This window comes from Cebus imitator, unplaced genomic scaffold (assembly GCF_001604975.1).
Source record: "Cebus imitator isolate Cc_AM_T3 unplaced genomic scaffold, Cebus_imitator-1.0 Scaffold39, whole genome shotgun sequence".
NCBI lineage: Eukaryota > Metazoa > Chordata > Mammalia > Primates > Cebidae > Cebus > Cebus imitator.
This window is the reverse complement of record NW_016107354.1, coordinates 5,968,232-5,988,535: the sequence shown is the minus strand read 5'-3', so window position 1 is coordinate 5,988,535 and position 20,304 is coordinate 5,968,232. Positions and strand designations below refer to the sequence as shown.

Here is a 20,304-nt window from a genome sequence, read left to right as displayed (position 1 = left end):
TTTTCATTCCATGAATGTTACATGTCTCCATTTATTTTAGTGTTTCAAAATTTTCCTTTGTAATTTTCAAAAAATTGCATAGTCTCACTGTGTTACCCAGGCTGGAGTGCAATAGCGCGATGTCAGCTCACTGCAACCTCTGCCTCCTGGGTTCAAATGATTCTCCTGCCTCAGCCTCCTGAGTAGCTAGGATTACAGGCATGCACCACTATGCTGGGCTAATTTTTGTATTTTTAGTAAAGATAGGGTTTCACCATGTTGGTCAGGCTGGTCTCGAACTCCTGACTTCGTGATCCACCTGCCTTGGCCTCCCAAAGTGCTAGGATTACAGGCGTCAGCCGCTACACCCAGCCCCCATCAACTTTTATAGTTACCTTTTTTGGGTGGTAAGAACACTTACAGCCTACTCTCTTAGCAAATGTTCAGCATACAATACAATATTAACTCTAGTCCTCATGTCGTATATTATCCTTATAGTGTTTTATAGCTTTCCTTGTAGAGGTCTTATAAACTTTGGTTAAAATTTTCTATTTTATTTTTATACTAATGTAAATGGAGTTATAAATTTTTTACTAATTACTAATATATAGAAAGCCAAGTTATTTTTGTTATTGACCTTTTATGTTGTGACTTTGCTTAATTTACTGTTAGTTCTGGCCACTTTAAAAAAATTCTTAAGCTTTTCTATAATCATAATTATATTTTCTGCAGATAAAATAAATGTCACTTCTTTGTACACTTTGTTCATTTTATTTATTTCCCTTTGCTTATTGGACTGGCTAGGAAATCAAGTGCAATACTGAATAGAAGTGTTGAGACTAGACATTATTGCCTATAGTGTCTCATCTTAGGTAGAAAGTAAGGATCCTTTCACTGTTAGTAATTATGATGTTAGCTGTGTTTCAAATATACCTTTAATCAGATTGAGGAAGCTTTCTTCTATTTAAGTTTGCTGAAAGTTTTTGGTTTTTTTAAAATCATGAATAAGTGTTAAATTTTTTCAAGTACTACTTCTGCACCTATTGAAATGATCTTAACGTTTTTGCTCCTTTATTCTCTTGTTATGATGAATTATACTGATCGATTGTCAAAGTTTAAACCAGCCTTGCATTCCCACAATAAAGCTCACTTGGTCGTGATGTGTTATCCTTTTTATGTGTTATGCTTTTAATATATTGTTACATTCTACTTAGTCTGACTGGTATGCGCTTTAAAACTAGCACCCTAACCCTTGGGAAAATCATTCAATTTATGTTTTGTTACAAACTGTCTTTGTAAAGCTCTGTATATTGTGAGGAATATGAGGGGAGAAATTATTATTTTCATATTAAAAAAGAATAACAGAAGATTGATTTTAATATATGTCACAGGCAGATAAACTTGTAATGGGAGAGTGGAGAAAAAAGAGGAAGAGAGGCAATTATCAGATAAAACAATTGTGTATCAGTTTTGCCAGAAGTGAGATTTGCTTTCATTCTCTTTACATGATGTAGGTTTATGTTTAAGAAAACATATTTAGACTAAAGTTTAGGACAGAAAGAGGATATATTTTTATTTAAGTTCTACCTTAAAAAAGAAATAAAGAAAACTGGGAAATAAAAATGAAAATTCCTGAACTTGGAATTTGCATATCTATTCCCAGTTTAGCTGGTTTTGACAGGTTATGTCATCATCCACAAGTCACACTATCCCTATGGGCCACAAGTGTTTCCTCTAGTCAAACGGGGTAGTTAGGCCTAAGCCGTAATCTGGGTAAGGAAGGAGAAGGCATATATATTTCTGAAAAACCTCACTAGAACTTCTTTCCAGGTTAGAATCACAAGATTACATAATCTCTAAATCATTTCTATCCCTGAAAATCTGATTTTCTGATTTTGTGAAATAAGTAAACAGGAGACTAAAGACCAGCTTTAGCTTGATCATTCTCAAGTTCTGTGACCTTGACAAATCACTTCTCTTTGGGCCTCATGTTTATTATAAGCCATTTATCTGGCATTTATGTTTAAAATTAAGGTATTGGAAAAGTGGCTTTCTAAAACTATCGCAGTTCTAAAAGTCTGTGATTCTAAAGTGAGCTAAATACATGTATATTATACATATGTGTGTATGTCAAAAATGGCAAATAACTTATTGTGGTGAGATAAATAATCATCATTACATTTTTATGTGAATGTATTCAGCATCCTTAAACATCATAAAAAATATAAAACAAAGTCCACATTGTTAAACCTAGTTCTAATTTTTAATGGGAAATGTATATTTTCTCTTGAACATATGTTGAAATGCTAACTTTGTATAGTATTTGCTCTCAACTTGTAATACAAACATCTAAGACTTCTGTATGTTTATCTAGGATGTGGTTTTCCTTTGTTATTTACAGTCTGTTGTTAGAAAGCTTCAAGAGACATAGGATATTAAAGCACCACATCTTTAACTAGCTGGGACATAATACATGATTTGAGTCCCCAATATTTTCTAACAGTAAGGTTTGTTTATTAAAGAAACCACATGCTGTGACTGAATCAGTCTAATAGAAGCCAAGTTTGAACTTGAACATTCAAATATATGTCCATATATTTTGGGCATATATCATACATAATGATGTGGGGTCTAGACATCTTTCTGGGTTTGTTTATGTCTGTTATGGATTCCCCTCATTATCCATGCTGTTTCAGGGAGACCCCATGGATTCAGCTAGTTTATTACATACTTTCTATATTTTAAAACTAACTCAGAGTTCCAAGTGGCATATGTGTTCCAACTTGGAATATTATTTTCTCACTTTCCAGTTTTATGATTGTAATTAAGGAAAAATAAAATAAGATTTTAGGGAATAATGACATGTCTGAGAGTGACTAACAATAATCCTTTTGGCCGTGGTTTAAATACGGTTCTGTAATCTTTATGTTTAACATACAATTCTTCCTAAAATTTTTGACAAGTTTGAGTTATAGCGTCTTTTTTCTTATTTTTAAATCACATGTGTACCATCTATTTTTTTGTCATATTTGAGCATAATTTTTAAAACTTAATAGATGTAGGTAAAGATTTCAACGTTCAGTATTACTAATTTTATGGTTTATATATATGCTGTATTTTCAGAATGGTAGAAGTGAGTGGGTATACATGAAGAATAGAGTTTAGTTACAAAAACAACAAAAATCAATTTCTAGTTAATATTATTAACTTGGATTAAGTAATTTATTATCACTTGACGGCCTTCATTGTTGTTGTTAAAATCTCTCCCATTAATATTTATTTTATAAAATTAGGTATTTCTATGTTAACTCCTTAATTTTAAAGAAACTACTATTCATATTCTTTGAGTTACTAAGCTATTTTTTCATCAAATGAAATAAAGAAATCAAATAACATTAAGAATTTGCAATAAATATTGAAAGAGAATGGATTATCATCAGAATTTATCATTATGGGTATTTTTTGGGGGGATGATATAGCACTTTCTATAAATATTCATCATGCTCTTAAATCTAGAGATATTCCGTGATTAGATGATTTTATGCCTGTTTACGTTGGCAGGAACAAAAGAAACTTTAAAAACAGAAAGCATAAACATAATTGAACCATCCACTTAAAAGAGAAATTGGAATAGATGTTTTCCAGGGGAGAACATGCTTTCTGTATAAAAAGGGTTAGTGTAACAAGAAGTCATCTATTCTTGATTTCTTTAGACAGCTAGAGCTTTGTGCCTTGTCTAGTTTCTGTGTTTTAAGAGCTTGTTCTGTGTAGCAGAAATAATACAATAAATGGGTTTAACCACATTTGTCTCAGCTAGACAGTCTGCTTTGTCAGAGATTGCTGGTACAACATAAACAAATTATGTGTTTGTAGTGCTTTTCAATGAAAGCCTATCTAACAGAGCTGAGATTGTGTTTCAGCAGCTGTAGATTTAATCTCCTACCTGTCAGTTTAAACAGGCATTTCCTGAGCCAGATAAGGACTGGTTGTAGAGCAGGGAAGTAGTCACAGTGGACAAAGACCTCTTGTTATTGGCTGATAATTTCGATGTAGCTTCAACTCCTTATTCTATCATGGAAACTACAGTCATAGTGCAGTATTAAAGGAGCTAACCCAGCCTTTTAAAATGTTAAATCAAGAAGAGTTAAAGAGAATCAAAACTGGACTTTGTATCATTCATTTTTGGGAATTGTCATTTGGAACTAAAAAAAAAAAAGTCTATAGCTTTGATCATCACAATTTTAGATCATTGTGGATGTTATATTAGGGCCATGGAAAATACCTGTTCACAGATCTGTAACTACATACTTGGGAGTTCAAGTTGTAATACAAGCTACCCAAAGCCAAAAATTTAAATATGTGGATTGATGCTTTGCCATGTGACTTACATATTATGGGCATCATGACTACAAGGCTGAATATTCTAGAACACAACAGGCCTAATGTTAAACATATGTTCTGTAATATCCATGTGAACTCTTCTACACTTCTTTCCCTGTATCCTAATTTCCAATAGGAAAAATACAGTTATAACTGTAGCTATTGGAGAATTGGAGAGTAGAGAATAATGGCAATTAGTCAAATAACTTCACTCAAATAAACTTCCTTCCTTCCCTCCCTTCCTCCCTTCCTCCCTCCCTCCCTCCTTCCTTCCTTTCTTCCGATTTCATTAACAACATGTGAAAGATTCATTGTATACATTTCCCATTTTGAATTCTGAGTATTTTTGTCTCTTGACCTGAGTGGAGTAACAACCTTCCATTTCTCTTTGGGCTCGAGTTTGTATTCTTTTTCAGTTGTGATTGCATTGAGTTATTGATTGTATTGGGTTGCTGCTAATTAGTCCTAAACAATGCTATTGGCTTGTTCTTCTTTGTAACAGAAGGAGTATCGTGAGAAGTGAATTGCTACAGTATTGGGCTATGCCTTGGAAATCCGCCTTTTATTTGACAAATATGGCATTAGTCTCAACTCCCCCCACCTGAAAAAGACGAGTTTTATTTAACCAGTGTTTGAACTAGTTTTTATATCTCGATCTTTGTACTTTTATGATCTTTATGAACAGTTTATTTTTTTCCTTTAGAAAATTTGTTAGATAACTTGAATTATTTTAAATATTTCTATACTTCCTACAAAGAGACTAAATTAAGAATTTACATTATGCAACAATTCTACATGTTCTTCACATATACCCCAAAACCTAAAATGCAATAAAATAAATAAATGGAAAAAAAAAAAAAGAATTTACATTTTTAGTTTTTGTCAGTAAGCTGCTCTACTGCCTAAAATTTCACTGAAAGACATGATATTTGGGGAAAGAATTATAGTAATATATCTGTATCAAGATAGATTTTAATATCTTTGACTCTTTTCCCCTATAGGAATTAATGAGTAGAGTATTTGAAAATGATGTGCTTCTATCTTATATGGAATCACTGGAAAGATCACATTTTAGTAAATCAATCAATGAAACAATCAGATATTAACTCTTTGACATATTTGGAGACAGTGTTCTAGTAGCATATTAAACTTCTATCTGAAAGATGTTTTCTTTCTACTTGAGCAGAGAGGATATGTAAGATGGAAATAGGCCACCATTATCCCCATTTTGGGCCTAGTGAGGTATTTTCTAAACTGATCTCTCAGCATTCATTTTTGCCCTATTATAGTCAGTTTTCCTCATAGCAAACAGAGTGATCTTTCTAAACTTAAATAGGCCTCATGCCACTACTCCCTCTTAAAACCCTCCAGTGACTTTCCATCACACTAAGAATATAATTCCAGTTTCTTACTGTGCTCTACAAGGCCCTAAATAATCTGCTCTCCACCTGTCTTTCTAGCCTTTCCTCTACCTCTCTATGCTCATTCTGCTCTGGCCTTTGCACTCACATGACCTCTGCCTGAATTGCTTGTCTTTCTTCCAGCTCTGTGCAACATTTCCTCAGGTCATTCAACCCTGTGCGATGTCATCTTCTTAGAGACGGTTTCCTTAGCTATCCCTATCCAAGATAGTCCTCTGTACGTTCTACCTAGTACCTCCAACTTTCAGCCTTCCATTCTTCATACTCTATCTAGTTATCTTTATTTTCTTTATAACAGCTATTATCAACTGACATTTATTATATTTGTATGTATTTGTTCATGTGTATATGTATATACACACGTATATACACACATCCAAATGTACACACATATATATATATTTTTGTATGTTGTCTTTCTTCTCTTGGAAATGATGGTAGGAAATATTGTCTTCAACTATATCCCCAATGCCTGCAATAGTGTCAGGTCTTAGAAGAATGACTTGACTGTGATAAAGATTGAAAACCTGCAGGCTATTTGGCTTGGGGTTATAGTTATGCCTTTCCTTGGTATCTAGTTTTTATAAATATTGCCTTACTTTATCTCCCTGTCCCCCAATCACATATTCAGGCAGTATCTCTCACTGATACTTCCCAGGATGGACAATTTGCTATGGGTGAGCCCCATCTGTCAATAGCTTAGACATCTTATTTATGTCCTGGTCAGAGTTGCCACACTACGTTTCTCAGGCCTTCTTGCTTGTGATGAAACTACTTTTGTTCTCCATGATAGCTGATGCTTAAATGCTTTTCTGCCATTCATTCTAGGTCACATAATGAGCTTACTGGATATAACAATTATTAAATGTTATTCCTTTGGAAAAATATATTCTTGGCTCTTTTGGTGAGAGTATCTTATCATTTCTGTCAGTAAGGATTATAATTGATGATGGTGAAGTATTAAAGAAGCTTAGCGGCATCTCTAAATGATACTAGATAGGAGTTTCAACAAATGTACTAGGAGTACTCAGCCGTTAAAAAGTCTTGAAATTAATAAAGTCAATTTTTATATTTTCTTATTAACTATTGAACTTCAAAATTAGAACACAGCAGGTCCAAAAGAAAAAAAATCACTATAAGGAAATATATTTGGACTAGATTTGTGTTCCTGTGGCCTCCATTTAAGAATTATAAATGATGAATGGGCTTTGACTTGATTTGGCAGATTAAAAAATCATCAGTATTGTTACCACTTAGTTTTTAAATTACATAGAATACAAGTTGTTTATTGCATTTATATAGCAAATATTGTTGAGTCCCTACTCTGTGCAAAGTCTTTTACAGAGCCCTCGAGAGATAGAAAATCCTTGCCTCTAAGTTACTTGTGCATAATTTTAACAAGACCCATAGTTTAAGATGTAAACTTGCATTTCTGGGTGAGGAATTTAATAATTGAACTCTGGTCATTGCTAACAGAATAAGGTTGTGTAAAATACTTCTGGGGTAAAAGCCAGATTGCCTTCATTACAGGTCAAAAGTTTATGAAAGGTTTATATCTGAATTTGGTTGTTACAAAGAAAGGAATGCCATATTCTTCACAAATGTTACCATATTTAAATGGCATTTATACAAAACTTGAAAAAAATAATTTTCATCTTGGCAAAACACTTTGATCATTGTATATTTAATGGGGTTTCCATTTAGGAACAACAATCATTAGTCTCTAATATATTTCATACTTCTCTGGAAATAAGATGGGGTGGAATAGGAAACATTCATCTTCACTAGTCTTTGGAAATATCTAAAGTAATTGACTAGCTCAGTCTTCTGTGATGGCCTGGTGACCACTAACTGTGACTATTTGCATAATAGTCAACTCTTCACTTCTGTAGTGATAACTGTTTGTATCTGATTAAAATTAAGACTGTTTTAGTTCTCTTGACTTCTCCAGAAGTTGCAAAAATTGAGATTTGCTGTTCTGCTTTAACCAAACAAATGCACACATGGGGATAACAATATGCTGAGTTTATGCAGATTTTACAGCACGAATCTGAATAAAATACCCACTAATAGATCCTTAAGGAGTAATAAACACACATGAATTTTCCTTAGTTGCACTTTAAAGTGATTTTAACATACTACTAGACCTTAACAATAATATTTAATTGACAAGATTATGCATTTGTATGGATTGAAAAGATGGTAGATATCTAATTCCAAATGAATCATAAATTTTACTTTTGCATAGCATGTTTTATTAATTTCTTTATGGCCAGGACATTCTATTTCCCTCCTGGTGAGAGTTTCTTAAAACATAGTAAGATAATTTAAACACATTTAATTAACATTTATCATCCATTTTATAAAGAAATCTGACTTATGTCTTCATAAATACTCTCAAATTTTTTCTGGGGTATAAATCATAGATATAGAATGACACTTAATGGAATTTTTGCCGTAATTTAGTTTTCTTTTTAAGCAAAACTTTCTCTGTTGACCTTATTCCAAAGTAAGCTGAAAACTGGATAATTTGCGCTAATATGTAAGTGAGAAGAAACCTAATACCACTACCTGGTAAAATAATGCTATGATGTCTTTAAGGCACTTTTATATTCCTACTGTCTAGCACAGAACCAGGTATATAGTGATTGGTGCTCAATAAATGGCTACTGAAGAGTTGAATTAAGGCAAGCACTGCTGCCTTCTCTTTTGGAGTAGCATGTTTCTCAGGAGTGTAATAGGTCTAAGCTAACTTTTTATTTGTATATGCATCGAGCTCTTCATTTTATGAAATAAGGAGACAAACAAGTAAGAGAGACTAGGAATTAGGATTATATTATTACTAAATCCATGTTCTTTTCTTTGAAAATTCAATATTAAATAGAGCATGTACAAATGAATGAGAAATAAAATAATGACTTTTGACTACATATGATCCCAGTAGATTAATGAGATATTTGCCCATTTAAAAAATGCAAATAGAGTATGTACAGTATGCTGAAAGTATGCTCAGCATATACAGTATGCTGAGAATATATAAAGAGATGTTAACACAAAGGACAGGATTGGCTCTTTCAGGGCTATTAACATTTCTCTCCGAATATATACCTGAAGAAGATTTTTAAAACATGTACCATTTACCTGGTAGAGTCATTGTGTTCTTACTAACAAAGGTTATTTCTTTGTTATTATCTCAGGAAGGATTATTTCTTTCCTGTGTAACTAAGGTAGAGAGTTGTAAAGTGCTAGACTCTGGATTTTAAATAGCTATCTTAAAAAACCAACCCAGCACATGAAATTGCTTTGTTTGCATGTTTTACTCTTGGTAGTTGGGCAAGGACATAGTGAAACTAGTGACAAGATATATCTTTTTCATTTATTCTGTGAATATTTTAGACATTTTGTTTAGCATATTAAATAATCTAAATTAGAAAAGAAGTCACTTACTGGAGCTATTTTTTCTTTAGCTTTAAACTAACTTTTCATTGAAGTATGTTTATACAGAGAAGTGTATATATATACATATATATATATACACATACATATATATATATATATATATATATATATATGAAGTTAGCTCTTTATTAATGTTCTAACTAAAACATATGGCTTTGAAGACCAAATCCTGAGGTTGTAAAAGGATGCTTTTAAACTATAACATCTTGAGTTTGTTCTACTTTTTAAGGAATGTACTTAGTCCTTTAATTAGAATTTTCAAGAGTGCTAGCAATAGTTTGCCAAATCCTGGAAAGACATTACATTACATTAAAGATGGATATTAACAATTTGTTTTGTATATTATCCCGATGGGACCTGAGAAAGGAAAGAGGAAGAGAGAAGAGAGGAGAAGTTATGAGAGAGAGAGTGAAAGGGCAGGGGGGATAGAGGGAGAGAGGGGAGAGAGAGAGAAAGAGAGGGGAGAGAGAGAAAAGTGGGAGGAAAAAGAGAGAGAATAACCGCCAATAACAAATAGCAAACAGAAGCAAACAAAGCTGATCCTCTTCTGAATGCAGTTACATTTTTTGTACACTGTGTATCTATTGGATGGTGGAATATACCTGGGAAGATGGGACTGTGTTCTCAAATGTTATAGAAAATGTGTGTCCTAAATTTGCTCTTGATAGAATTCTAATATTCTCCTGTTGGGCTAGCTAGATTCTCTAGCAGAAGAATTTTATGTATTATGTTAGCTCTAGCAGCCGTAGATTTGCTAAATAAGACAAATGAAGAGCAAACAAGATTATATCAAGATGTATTTAAAAGTCATTTTTAAATTCTCTTCTGAATTGAGAATGATTACAACTCAATACCTTTTTTAAAATTTAACTTTTATTTTAAGTTCAGGGGTACATGTGCATGTTTGTTACATAGGTAAACTTGTGTCACAGGGGCCTGCTGTACAAATTATTTCATCACCCAGGTGTTAAGCCTAGTACCCAATAGCTATTATTTCTGAAACTCTCGATACCTTTTGTAATTGCATTAACAATCCTACCCTATGAAAATTCGTGGTCAGAAGACCAGATCTGTGGTCCTAGTTGGTTGGTTCTCAGCCATTGATCAGTTAATACAAAATATCTACTATGTTCTTAGGCCTGTGATAAGAGCAACAGGATATATAGAAATATAAAAGGCACAGGCAATTTGGGACATTCAGCTTATTTGCTGGGGGCTGTTTTGTGATTTGTGAATTAGTGAACAGCAAAGAAGGCAGTATATAATTTAAGGCTTCTTTGTATACTTCAGGCTGTGGCCAGCCAAGAGAAGTTCAGTGTGTTGACTACTGCATTATGCTTTCTAAGGAAGAGCAAAGCAGAGTATTAACATTTTAGACAGATTTTAACAAAAAGTTTGAGACTAAGAGGGTTTCTTTCAAGGCATGAATTTATCCTATCAAATGAGAGAGTTTACCTCCTTGCCTCCAGAATTAACTAAGGTCCATATACTGTGGATTATATGCACTTTTTGGCAATAAGAAGACACATTTCTGACCTTGAAGGCTTTTCCTATAAAGTTTCTGGGGACTTCATTTATTTTGCTTTAGATACTGCAGCTTTTACAGTGGTAACACTTTATGCAAATGACTCAGCTATTCGCAATAAAGAATATGGTCATTTAGAAAACTGACCCCCATTCCCTATTTCTATCTGCACCTCTTGCACCTCTCTCTCTCTTTTTATCTTTCTCTTTCTCCCAAGTCACTTTTTCTGGAACTCTCTGTGTTCTCTCTCTTTCTCTCCCTCTCTGTCATGATATACACACACTGGAAACATTTCTTTCAACAGTTTAAGAAGCTTTCTTCAATTAAATCACATAAGGAATTATTTTCTAGAGATAAAGTTACTTTTAAAATCCTAATTTTTGCACTGTCTTTAACTCAGTAATAGACATTAATATGCACATGATTTTCAATACAAACACTTATTTCCCATCACTAAAAAAAGTTAAATAATCTTCATGAAAGAGAAAATGAGCCCCCTTGAGTGTCACTCTGTTTGCATATTAGCACGTAGCCAGATCTCTGCCAAGTTTCTCTCTGACTGACTGCTGCAGATGCTCTTTCTCAAGTATTCTGAGTCATATCTTTACTACAAGTCTTCAGGGACAAACAATAGCACCTGTTCCTCACAAGATATCAGGCCAGTTAGCCCATTCATGTATCTTTAATGAAGCTCTAGGGCAGATGGCAAAAAAATGGCATCATCAACAACTTAACATAGAGAAAACAAAGGGGATAAGTGTTGATGCAACAATGCTGTTTTACGAATTGGAAGAGACAGAACCTAAGTGTTTCACACATATCTGCTGCTGTCTTGATTCTCTGAAAGATGTGAGGAACACCCTAGCAATTAAAATTTCTGGGCATGTAGCCTATTTGATCAAAAATATGTTCCCCACCCTCTCCAAAAGGGAAACAGTTTGGTCAGGCATTGTGGAAGTTTAGAATTAATGGACAGTTGTGCTTTGGGGTAGTTTATTCCTTTAGTGATACACTAAGCTTCACCCAAGATGGGGTTTCTGGTTACTTGGTAGTCATTCAAGTTACATACCCAACCAGATAGTGCTTACTTTCAAAGCAATAAAAATAACACAGTTTTCATGCTTAGAGATATATTTTGCCACATCTCGTTTTGCTCTTTGTGCTAACAAAATCAGTTTTACTTCTTCATCTATAGGATAATTAAATAATCTCTAAATTTGTGTTTAGGGAAAGTTACACTTTAAAGAAAAAAAGATGCTATTTGAAATTTTGATAACTTCTTGGAAAAGACATGGAGACTGGTCAATCTTTGATGGAGTGAGGGGAATTCTACTTTTTTAAATTCTTAGTAAAATATTTTTGGGGTTGCTGTTTCCAGTGTGACTGCCTTTCCTGGCATATCACCAAATGGGAAAATGGGGTGTTGGGAAGGTAGGGGAAAGGCAGGATTATATTCTTCAGAGCAAAATGGGGCTTGTCTGTATCTTCAGAATTCTTTATCTGCCATAAGCACTGGTACTCAATGCAGTGACTTTAATGCACAACTTCCATAAAAGGAAAATATCTTAAATGCTTGTGTGATTCTTAGGTGGCCACCAAGCAAGCCTCTTTTCATGTTTTTTTCCCTTTACCTTGCTCTCGCTTTCCATTTCTGTTCCACATTCAACTGACAATCTTTTAGTAAATATAATAAATGGAAATCTATGAGAGGGGAAAGTTGTTGCTGTAATTTATACTTTCTGCTAATACCACTTGCATTGGGTCATACTGATGAGCATTCTATAGAAGATGGCATTTCGAAGTATTGATAGAACCTAGTTGCCTTTGCTTATTTTAAAGACATAACTCCTTTAACACACTAGGGCAGTGGTCCCCAACCTTTCTGGCACCAGGTACCAGTTTTGTGGAAGACAATTTTTCCACAGACTGGGTAGGAGGGAGGGAATGGTTTCAGGATGAAATTTTTCCACCACAGATCATCAGGCATTAGATTCTCATAAGGAACATGCCTAGGTCCCTTGCATGTGCAGTTCACAATAAGATTGGTGTTCCTATGAGAATCTAATGCCACAGCTGATTTGACAAGAGGCAGAGCTCAGGCGGTAATGCTCACTTGCCCACTGCTCACCTTCTGCTCTGTGGTCCAGTTCCTAACAGGCCAAAGACTGGTACTGGTCTACGGCCCAGGGGTTGGGAACCCCTGCATTAGGGAACTGTGAATAAGATTGTTGGATTGCATCAATGTCAGTATTCTGGTTGTGTTATCGTACTATGGTTTTGCAAGATGTTATCATTTGGGGAAACTGGATTGAGGGCCCATGTGACTCTCTGTTCTCTTTATTACAACCATATGCAAATCTACAATTATATTATTATCACCGATAATCATATTCCTTATCTTAGATCTGTTTTGAAAAAGATAACTTCATGCCTAATATAATACCAAAGTACAAACTTTTACCTTGACATATCTGGACTTGAATCCTGGCTCTATCGCTTTTTAATTGACAATGTTACTTAACCTCACATGGCTTTGTTTTCTCATCAAATGAATAAGAATAATAGTAAATACCTTGCAGGGTTTCAGGGATTAAATTAGATAGAGTATGTAAATCACTTTTTCAGTACTTGACATATAGGAAACACTGAAAAATATTATCTGCTGTGGTCATCATCATCATTATAATCCTCACTATTAATTATTAATTATGTGATTAGAGATAAGAGGAAGTTTTAATCACCTTTTCTCAGGCTAGAGTCTAAACTAGCTGCTGGATATTCTGGCTTCTCTTTAATAACGGGCACTTGGAATTTTTACATTGTTTTACTTAAAATGAGTTTATTGTTTTACTTAAAATAAGTTAAAGTCAATTTTATTCCTTGGAACAATATGGTCATTGCTAATGAATGTATTGTAACAAACTATTAGAATTAATGATGGTAGATACTGAGATCAGTGTATTCCGTGTAAAATAAAATATAACAGAAAAGAGGAAGGAATTTATTGAAAATTGAACAACATTCATAGTATCCAAACTCCAGCAATATGTTTCTGAAACACATAATTATTTTTAGCTGGAGACTTGAAGGTTTTCTTTGCTAAAACAGTGCAACCAATTTCTCCCTTTTCTATCAATCACTGAAGTCCATCTGATATAATGGAAAAAGCCCAGGACAGGATGATTAGCAGTTTTGGACTCTAGATCCAGCTCTGTCATGACACTGTAACCTTAGGCTCATATCTTTTACCTTCTCTAGCCACCTGTTTTCCTATGTGTAAATTATGAGCTTTGGATTAGATCAGTGATTCTCAAAGAATGACCCCTGGACCAGCGGCCCCAGCTTCACCTGGGAACTTTTTAGAAATGTACACCCTCAGACCCCTACCTCAGATGTACTGATTTAAAGACTCTTGATGGGGAGCAGGGGGAGAGAAGGAAACAATCTGTGTTTTAGCAAGCCCTGTGGATGATTCTGATATACACTAGAGTTTGAGAATCACTGCCCTAAATTAAATTTTAGCCTAAAATTTAAATTGTTGGACTGAATTTCAGAGCTTTCTGATTCAATAGTCATGGAGTAGAGCTTAAGAATTTGCTTTTTAAAGAAAGTTTCCAGATATTGCTCAGGCTGCTGGTCAGGTACTACACTTTGCGAAGTAATACTAGGTTATCTCAAATTTCTATTCCAACTCTATGTTTCTATTATTACTCTTGCTTTCACGATGTCCTCTGACCTCCTCCTTATTTACTTTGTCTCTCATCTTATCGAATAGCCTCTGGGCTAATCTTTAGTGTTTGAAGTTTCTAACATATCTTTCTTTGTAGAGTGTGATGAACAGAAATAAACTGACCTAAATTCTTACAGCTTATGTTAATATGAAATACCTACAGCTCTTTGGCAGTAAAAATGACCCCAAGAGCTTGGTTACTTATCTCATGAAGACGGAAAATTATGAAGGAAGTAATTTAAGACACTAAGTTTCAAGAATTAAGGGTTGGTTTCTAATTGCTATTGACCTCCTTCTGTTGTCTGATGATGTGAAGAGCTTGGGCGACCAATGTAAAAATAATGTTTTCATTCTAAGATGCTGTTAAATAAGTAACACCAAAGAGCTCCAAATATATGTTCAAATGAACATGTATTCCCATCTCTTCTTTATCATGGTTTTCTAGATACTTGGGATAAGATAATTCTCTGTGAGGCATATTGTCTGCTAAACATGACAAACCTCTGCCTGCCAAACTGAATTATTTAGTTGGGTCATGTTTCTTTCTTAGAGTTATGAGTAAGATCAACTATTGCTTTTATATTGCTAATTTTATCAGTAACTTGATAATTTTTTAGTCCTGAATATGGAAACCATATAAGAAAAGTACAAGAATCTAACAAGGATTTACTGTGACATTGCATTACTATTATGTCAAGTACTTTGCCATGAGAGTTACTTTTATTGTTTATTTAGTCCTCATAATAGTTGTGTAAGGTAGTATAATAAGCTTCAGTTTTTACATGAAGAAATATACTTAGAACAATTAAGTAACTGTTCACGATTACACAGTCAAAAAAATAGTAGCATATAGATTTGAGTTTAGATTTTTTTACCAACAAGGCCTTCATGGGCACCCAGTAAATTCTCAATAAATTCATGATGAATGAATGAAGGAATGACTGTAATCACACTATCTTCTTAATGTTGACTTTTAAACAATCATAGAATTATAAAGTTGGAAAGGCCCTAAAGGTTATTATATAATCAGGTTTTTAGTTATGTATTTCCTTTAAATATCTCTAACATATGGGGTTATACAGCCTTTCTTCACCTGACCATCTCCAGAGAAAGGATATATAACATCTCTTTAATCAGAGTGACTATAGAATAGTTTATTACTAGAAAGTTCTTCTTTGCATTTCATTTCCATGAAATTTCTTCTTTTGGGCCTAGTTCTCCCTCTGTTAACCATTCAGTCTTAATCCAATCCTTCTTCCATACATCATTCTTTCAAACATTTGAATATAACCTTACCTCTTTTATCTCTCAAGCTAAATATTCAAACATCTTCAGCTACTTCTCAATAATAACATAATATTTATGAAATGGAAGAAATAATAAATGAATATAATATCCAGACTCATCACTTTCTTTTTCTCCCATTTTAGAGTGTAAGCCATCTGTGCTATATGTTATGTACATATTAGGGCCATTTTTCTGGAGGAAAACGAAATTATTTCCTTTGATGTACTCTTGCACCAAACAATTGTAACCCATACAAAATACTGTGTTTTATTTTCTGGCATAGTACAGTGACCTTGTCTCTGACATCTCAAGTTTGCATCAGGGTACAACAAGCTGGAGTTCAGCAGCAAACCTGGTGCTTTTCTTCAGGGTTAAAGGCGAGACCTGGGCACTAGGGGATCAGCCTCAATTTAAGCAGGCTTAGTTTGTACTCCAATGTATGCAGCTTGGGCTTACCTCAGCTAAAATGGAAGAAATAGCTGCTCAAAGCTAGTTTCTTTCACGCCTCACTGGCAAGGTAGTAATTGCACAAAGACCTTTTTATTATAAGTTGATTTTCCTGAGAAATGAATTCAGAAAAATCCTGTAAAGTGTTTATTTTTTGCTTGCCCTTTATTAACCCACATCTTAGGGCTTTCCCTAGAGAAAAGCTGTTGGTAAATGAAGCCTCTTAGACCCACACAGAAGCATTTTTTGCACTGCGTCCCTGGCTATGAAGGGAACAGGGACAGGAAAAGGCAAGCCAGTGCTGATTAAACAGGGTCATCAGCCAGTGTATGGAATTTTGCCTAAAGAGAAGATTTAGGAATTTAGACGGGGAAGGGTTTGGGGTTGGAAGAATTACTGGTAAAGGTTTGTATTTTAAATAAGATATAATGTAGTCCTTTTATACCAGTAAAAAGGCTAAATACCCTGTTTGAACTTAAAGATAATTTCTTTTGGTGTATCTTAGTTTTGATCTTTAAATAATAAAAGTCCTGTATTCAACCCATAAAATTGTGCCCTAAAAGCCAGGACAAAACCTTCCTGTCATGCTATCCTGGAATCCGAACAGCATTCATAGAGTAAAGAAGGAAACTAGGAAATTAAAATGTAATTTTCACAAGCATGATTCTGTCATAGCTCTTATTTTCTTTATATGGAATACAAATACTGATATAGAGTAAAGATTTTCTATTTTGCATTTTTGTGCTCTTTGATACATTTATTGAGGTCAAATGAAATTTGATATAGTAGGATTTATTATGAAATGCTCTCTGAATACAACTCCATAATTACTGAGCTACATGGTAGTGCATAAAGCTGTAAAACTGCTTAGCCAGACAAGCAATTTATATGTTACATCGAGGTGTGTATGGCAAAGAATATTAGTTTAATTGGGAGCCAAGATGTAGTAGCCTTAAATCTGAAGAGCTATATGTTTAACATAATGCAGTGAGGCTTTGAAATAAGATACCTAAACTGGAGAGATACAGCTTTTAGAATATATAACAATTAGACATTATTTTCTGACCAGGGATACTAAATACTGTTTTTGAAAGAAAGCACAGAATGCAAAGCAGGTGAAAGGGCAAAACCTCTAACATTGTACAAGAAATAATGTAATACATTATTTCTTCTAGTTCTTTGTTTAAAAGAAAAAATAAAAAGGAAAAAGTCAAGAGAAAAGAACACCATTACTACAGTTTGGTGGAAGCAGGGATGAGGCAAATTCACAATGACGTTATGTCTTCAGCATGCTATTAGCATCTCAGAAAAGGGATTTGGTGAATTTTAACTGAATTTCCTCAGAGAGCAGATTTGGAATGAGGTTAGAGGTAGGTGGCTATGTGAGTACCAGCACACCACCAGGAGTGAAAAACAAATTCTTCTTGGCATACATTTGCTCCCTGTCTGATCATAGGCTCTCTTCTGTTTAGCAGGTTCAGGGTCACATGCCTCCGCTCATGATCCCAATTTTTCCACATGACCAGCGGACCCTGGCAGCAGCTGCTGCTGCCCAACAGGGATTCCTCTTCCCCCCTGGAATAACATACAAACCAGGTAAGTAGAGAGGGATTTAACATTCTTTTGGAAATGCTCAGATCCACATGTTTTTGCTTAGTACTCAAACAAACACAGGAGCATGCAAGGGAACTATGAATAAAAATATCATAAAATCTTATTTTAAAGTAAAATTAGAATTGGGAAGAGCGGGCATTGTAATAAACTAATTGGTTGCTAAAAACTTTTACTTTCTCTTCTTCCACTTGAGTTTGTCATGAATTCACAGATAAGATACTACTTCTCCTGGGGACTACAATGTTTTTGTCAGCTCTCTCCCATATTTTACTGAATAATTTTTTTTGGTTAAAGATCCTTTTCTCCCTGCGAAAGCTGTTATGCTCTGGGAAGGTGATCACATACAGTATAAAATGTTATTGTTTGTTTTCAGACTTCTCCTAGAAAAATAGTTAAAACTGGACTGATTTAATTAGCTTACCATTAGTAGGTAAAATTGCTTTTATTTTCGTCTAAATAATGAAGTATTCAGTATTTTTTAATTCATTTTTAAATCTCAAAAAAAGGTCATGTAACCTTGCAGTGAAATATGTTTTAAGATGATTTAGCAAATATTATGATTTTTCTTTATTCCTCTGAGTTTACTGGACTCCTGGGGAATTCAATTAGGGGCATAATGGTTTGAAGCTTCTTTCAGAGCCTCCTTGTAAACAGGGCTTTAAATGTTTAAAGATATGTTTCCAAAGGAATCCAATGTAAGAAGATAGTCAAGTAAATAAAAGTCAACCTTAATTTCATTTATGCATTCTTTGTAAGTGACCTCAGCTCAGAAGTAGTGACCTTGTTCTACTCATTAATAATTTCTGTGTCAAGTTCTTTTTAACATATTAACCTGATTATATTAACCATCAAATCTGAGTACAACAAATCTGCATGCAGCATTTTCTTTGTGTATGTGGTTTATAAAGTGAACAAAGGCATTTTAATATGCTTAAAGCAATAAGAAAACATAAATCACTTTACTAAAATTCTGGATAAGGAAGCTTACTAAATAGCATAAAAATAAGCCTAGTGCATTTTAGCATCTGTTCTAATTGCTTGTTGCCATTGATTATTCTTTTGCATTCAATAGAGAACTTCTTTGTAAGAAAAGGTAGGATGTCTGTGACAAAACACAAATGATTCAAGGAATAGAGATATTAAGGGATTGGTGAGTTTAAGGGCTGTCCAAAAATTCCTCACACATAAATGAATCAAACTCATATTACTAAAAGGTTTTTGGACACCTGGGAGAAAATTATGTCATTAAAATTGTTAAAAATTCATTTTTCTAAAGCATGATTTTTAGAACAAGTTATACTTACCTCCTATGAAATTGGCATCTATATTAAGGAAGGAGATTTTTTTTTTCAGTGCAGTGTTTGTCATCTCTGTAAGTCATTGGAAACTATTTCTTCATTTCGACTTCCACTGGAACATTAAAGTAAACCAAGTTCACTGTTCTATTCTAAATTTGAGTTTGACATCCCTGTACCAGTCCCAGAAATATTTTAAATGAACTATATGTGGAAACTTTCCATTTGACTTCAGTGTTTTTAAAGTTAAAATGACTCATTTCAAAATCATGTATGGGTCTTATTTTCTGTTAGATGCAGACATCTTATAACTATATTACTTGCCTAATACTGCCACTTTTCATGGGAGAAGATACTGTTATATATTTAATGAATTTAGACCATTTTTCAGTCTTCTCAAACAGCATTAATGAGATTACAAAATTTAACTGAGAAAAATGGAGAAACTAGAAAAATATTGTGCAGAAATTAGGTACTCCCATTGAACAAAGTGCAGCTTAGAGTTAGTGTCCTAGGGTAACAAAGCTGTATTTGATTATGTTGGCTAAACTCTTTTGAGTAAGGCAGGACAATGGCTTTGGAGATGTAGGAAGAATTTTAATCACAAGCAAGGTTGGTAAAAAAGTGTTTACTTTCGTGTCACTCCTAAATTATGTCAGACAATTTAATTAATCAGAACTCTAATAATTTCAATAGTTTGGCAAATCTAGTCTTTGTTGTATATGAAAAATATGTTTAAAATGGATTAAAATGGCATGTTCTTATGCTATTAGTAGAGAAATTACATCCTCAGAAGACTTAATCAATCTATGCAGTGTTTTGATCATTCACGTGAATTAAGTGAAGAGACTGCCATTGGACTGGAAACTGGACAAGTACAATACAACTTTTTTTGCCCCAAACTGAGCTATGGCAACTTCACTTGAAATATATGTGAGGGCTAGGTGTGGAGGCTCATGCCTGTAATCCCAGCACTTTGGGAGGCTGAGGAGTTTGAGGATCACTGGAAACCAGGAGTTCAAGACCAGCCTGGGCAACATAGTGAGACCTTGTCTCTAAAAAGATTAAAAAGTTAACCAAGCTTGGTGGTGTGCACCTGTAGTCCCAGCTACTCAGGAGATTGATGTGGCAGGATTATTTGAGCCTGGTAGGTTGAGGCAGCAGCAA

General features: G+C 34.1%; 1 protein-coding gene across 20 annotated transcripts in view; it reads left to right on the top strand.

Annotated features, from left to right (window-relative positions):
- SOX6 (SRY-box transcription factor 6) overlaps nucleotides 1–20,304 on the top strand; it is a 669,339-nt gene that overhangs the window by 502,238 nt on the left and 146,797 nt on the right. For 13 of the 20 annotated variants that reach the window (XM_017525615.2, XM_017525625.2, XM_037737508.1 and 10 more), the window contains one exon: nucleotides 17,701–17,824. In XM_017525615.2, coding sequence (XP_017381104.1) covers nucleotides 17,701–17,824 — 124 coding nt within the window. The remainder of the gene's footprint in view (nucleotides 1–17,700; nucleotides 17,825–20,304) is intronic. The other 7 variants (XM_017525632.2, XM_017525619.2, XM_017525630.2 and 4 more) reach the window with 1 other exon arrangement.